Source organism: Acanthisitta chloris, unplaced genomic scaffold (assembly GCF_000695815.1).
Source record: "Acanthisitta chloris isolate BGI_N310 unplaced genomic scaffold, ASM69581v1 scaffold43906, whole genome shotgun sequence".
NCBI classification, from domain to species: domain Eukaryota; kingdom Metazoa; phylum Chordata; class Aves; order Passeriformes; family Acanthisittidae; genus Acanthisitta; species Acanthisitta chloris.
In genome coordinates, this window is record NW_008678390.1 from 1 (window position 1) to 4497 (window position 4497).

The 4497-nt window shown below is 41.8% G+C and overlaps 1 protein-coding gene across 1 annotated transcript; it reads left to right on the top strand.

Annotated features, from left to right (window-relative positions):
- Nucleotides 1-105: 105 nt before the first annotated feature.
- On the top strand, nt 106-3994 carry EIF3F (eukaryotic translation initiation factor 3, subunit F; the record flags this gene model as incomplete). Its single annotated transcript, XM_009076830.1, has 6 exons — nt 106-185; nt 1266-1403; nt 2178-2269; nt 2461-2597; nt 2728-2841; nt 3604-3994. Coding segments are annotated over 6 exons (639 nt in total), but the record flags the coding sequence as incomplete, so codon positions are not given.
- Nucleotides 3995-4497: the final 503 nt, after the last annotated feature.

The window sequence follows — 4497 nt, forward strand, 5'->3', positions numbered from 1 at the left end:
GTGCGGGCCCTGCACTCCCCATGACCGCGGCCGGTGCCCGTGCCGCTCGCCGCGAGGGATGGGCATCCCTGTAACCAGCTAACTCGGCCCTGTCCCGTTCCTCAGGTGGCGGTTGATATGGAATTCGCCAAAAACATGTATGAGCTGCACAAGAAGGTGTCTCCCAGCGAGATCATCTTGGGCTGGTAAGTTCTCCTTCTGCAAGAACATGCAAGCGAGTGTGTTGGTCCATTAAACTGCTTGAAATGCATCATTCTCCTTGTCACAGGTGGAGAAGCAGAAGCACTAATGCTTGTGACAGCAAGATCTTGCAATTCTTGTTGTACAGTCAGTGGTAAAGGGCCTACAATTCATGAAGGGAATAGACAGTATTGGGGACTTAAAGAGTTTGGTGTAGTTTATACCTAGCGAGGTATCATAGAGGAGTGATGGGTTAGAGAGTGCTTGCATGGCTTTGTTAGAAGAACTCATCACCTGTAATACAACCTGTCCAGTGAGAGTTAACTAGCTAGAAAGAAGGGAGAACACAGAAGAGAAGTTTCAAGTACCAAAGGCCTCAGGAGGAACCACTGATACCAGCTTAAGTGTGTAGTTCTGTGCTGGGAGAAGGTGGAAGTACATGTGTGTAGGATGCAATGCAAGGTCAGTGCAGAGCTATGGGAACAGAGTCTGTGTCTGAGTATGTGAATCACTGTATTAGTCTCTTCATGCCTCACTGATCCAACAAAATAGCTTAGTTGTGTTCTTGTGGAGCAAACTTCCTTCACAACCTTGTAATGGCACAGCAAAGTGCAGTTCTGATGACAGGACTTTCCCAGTGTATGTGAGATGCTAATTGCAGAGCAGTTAAAGGAGCAAGATGAACAAGTTATACCTCCTGCAAAGAGATGTTTGATTTGTGGAAGATACACTTGGTTGGTCCAGATTTGTTTGGTGTGCTTTGACTTAGGCAGAAGTGAAGAGTTGGCTCAGAACACAGTGACACATAACTGCATGTCAGGTGTCTGATGTCAGTTGTACTGATGTTTTATGGCTGGTACTGCAGCACTGGCCCTGTGCATATTTTGGGCATGGGTGTGCTCAGCCTGTGATTCCTGCAAATCTAGGACAGCCATAAAACTACAAAATCCTTAGTTAAAACACTTGTATTTAGTATGCTGCTGCAGCTCAGTGTTTGGCAATCAGTGTTTTAGGATACCAACAACAGGAAACACTGGGCACTTGAGTGTTGGAAAAATGGCTTTTCAACCTGTGTTCTTTTGAAGGTATGCAACAGGTCACGACATCACGGAACACTCAGTCCTGATCCATGAGTACTACAGCCGGGAAGCACACAACCCAATCCACCTCACTGTGGACACAAGTCTCCAGAACTCACGCATGAGCATTAAAGCCTATGTCAGGTACTCTGGGAGGCTGCATTTCTGGGAGAGGAGCTATCTGAATTACTAAGAGAAACCCCCCAGGGTAACGAGAAATGTCCCACTTTGGACAACATTGTCCAGATAAAACACAAGTGAGCCAGGGATCATGGCTTACTTCTCATTGGAATGTCTTGAGCATTGTATGCAAGTTGAAAGACCTAACCTTTGATAAACTGGTGCCTCATTGGGGTGGGGATTGGTGACTTAATTAACAGTGTTCTGAACATCTTTGGGATGTTACACAGGATTCACATAGCTAGCAGCAATGTCACTAACTGCCATTGCACTGGCTGAATGCCAGGCTGCAGCCACTGGCCTTTATTGCTCACCAGTTTATTTATACAAATTGGAGAATTAGTGCAGTTAAAACATAATTGAAACAGCATCTTCTTGATCAGCCTTTCTTCCCTTAAGCTCTTGTCAATTAATAATGGAGATTAAATATTGAGAAATTAAACTCTTCCACCTCACTGTTTTTCCCAGTATGGGATGAAGAGCTCTCTGTATGGAAAAAAAACCTCAGCCTTTCTTTGTAGAGACAATACTACTTCTTGACTGTGCATCTTCAAGAAGGGAGCTGTTCCATGACTTCTCACTTAAAGCTTAAATGGATTTCAGATACTTTGAATAACAGGAATTATAAATGTGTTGAGACTGCTTTGTACTTGAATTCTATCACAGTTCCTTCCTTCAGTGATTTCTCATAGCATATGTCCATGCTGAAAATATTTTGTTGTTGTGTTTTTTTTCTAGTGCCCCCATGGGAGTCCCTGGTAAAACTATGGGCGTGATGTTCACACCCCTAACAGTGAAATATGTTTATTATGATACAGAGCGGATAGGAGGTGAATGTTTTCTTCCTATTTTGGCTATAATCATTGTTGTGATACTGTTCAAATGCTTTTCCTACCCATTCTGGCAATTCTGCTGGGAATTAGTCTTGTCTTGCTGAAACTGTCCTAAAAAAATCTTCAAGTTAAGGATTTAAACTGGTTTCTGTAGCATTTTTTTTCACTGATCCTCCTTTTGCTTTCAGTGGATCTTATCATGAAGACCTGTTTTAGCCCTAATCGAGTGATTGGCTTGTCCAGTGACTTACAGCAGGTGGGCTCAGCCTCAGCCAGGATTCAGGACACCCTGACCATGGTGCTGCAGTATGCTGAGGATGTGTTGGTAAGGCCTGGTTTCAGCAGCCACAAAATAAGTTTGATGTAAACTTGTGCATCATGGTTTTCTTTTATTTCTTCTCTTTTTGGGCCATAAACTTCCTGAGTTTCACTTATGCTTAAGTGTTTGTTTCTAGTCTGGCAAAGTGGCTGCTGACAACACTGTGGGACGTTTCCTGATGGATCTTATTAACCAGGTGCCAAAGATTTCTCCAGAGGACTTTGAGACGATGTTGAACAGCAATATCAATGTAAGTTCATCATTTAATGTTTTCAGAGTATTGCCAGCAATTTTGAAAGTTTGTCATACAGACATATCTGTGATCAAAACAATCTCTCTTTTCATACAAACATATTAATAGAAAGTACAGCCCTTTCTTGTCAGTAATCTGATGCATTAAGGGCTGAGGGAGTGGATAAAGGAGAGCACCATAATAATCTTGCAAGCAGCTTCTGATGAGAGGAAAAATTTTGAAGTACTTAGGAATTCCACAAGTAATCTGGAAACCAGCACAAACTCTTTCATACTGATTGGACAGTATGAATTACCAAATTTAAATAATTTGGATTTCCAGGGATAGCTGGTGACTCAGCAGCTTCCTTTGCCTGAGCTGAAGTTCTGTCTCCTTGTGTAATGCTGAGGACACAAGGTTTTAGCATGGTACCTTATTGCTAGAACATATTTTTAGGAAGCAGAAACTGAAGTTTCTGAATGTGTTGTTCACCCACAGCCTGCAAGAGCAGAACTAATTTTTAATTTGGCTTCTACCCTTTGGCTTGCCTGGTTAACATGGGTGAACTCAGAGTTAAAATTTCACAAGCAGCGTTTCATATTCTGGAATACCAAAAGCTTCCTGCAAGGGAAGCATTCCTCAGGGAAGGAATTTCAGGGCTGACACTATTTCTAGTAGCTAATTGTAAAATGCTTTACAGGTGTTAAAAATTCAGCTCCCTAATAGGCACTATCTTTGTTAGTATTTCTGATCACTGGTTTTTTTCCCCCCTCCTTTCAGGACCTCCTGATGGTAACCTACTTGGCAAACCTCACACAGTCACAGATTGCTCTCAATGAAAAACTTCTGAGTTTATAAAGGAATTTCTGCCACCCAGCACTCCCAAGAGCCCGAAGAATGAGCAGATACTTTTTTCTATGGTGTTACAAATTTTGTTGGACCATAATTTAATTACCTATGTGACTTGGTTTACATCTTTATTTCCACTGCCCTGAAAAATCCCTAAGATGCTTTAGGAAATGAATGGGAACGGCTGCAGTTCAGTTGAGCCCAGTATTTTAAAATGGAATATGTGAATCTTTTGCCTCCTGGGTTTATCTACTTGTATAACAAAATACAGCTTTATTGTAAGAATGTATTTGGAATAAAAGTTCCATTGCAGTGGCAAGAATGACTTCTGTCCAGAAAAAAACTGTTCTCGTTTACTGTGTCATGAATCCACTTTTGAAAGAAAGGGAGGGGGGTAACATGGAAAGGAAGAGTGGATGCACATCAACTCCAATTGTGCAGACATCTTTACAGGTTTGTTTTTCCCAAGTGTTAAAGCACACTGAAGTCATGTGGCTTCGTGTTGCACATAATATACTTTACCATGAAGGACTACAGAGTGTTCACTGGTTTATAAGTGGTGCTGTGTATATCCCTTCAGCAGGGACTGACAAAGAAGGAGACAGCAAGTTTGGTTTATAGCATCATTTCCATGCATATCTGGTCTTTTGGGTCAGTAGCATTGGTCCCTCATAAAGTGGGGGTTCAGAGAATTAAAACCAGCAAATAAGTTCACAGTTAAAAGGGCTTGAAAAGCATTTGTGTCTAAACAAGTGTGGCTACTGAAGTTTCCATCTTTGCCAAAGAAGAAAACCACAGCAAAACTACAATTCATGAAGTTTTAGG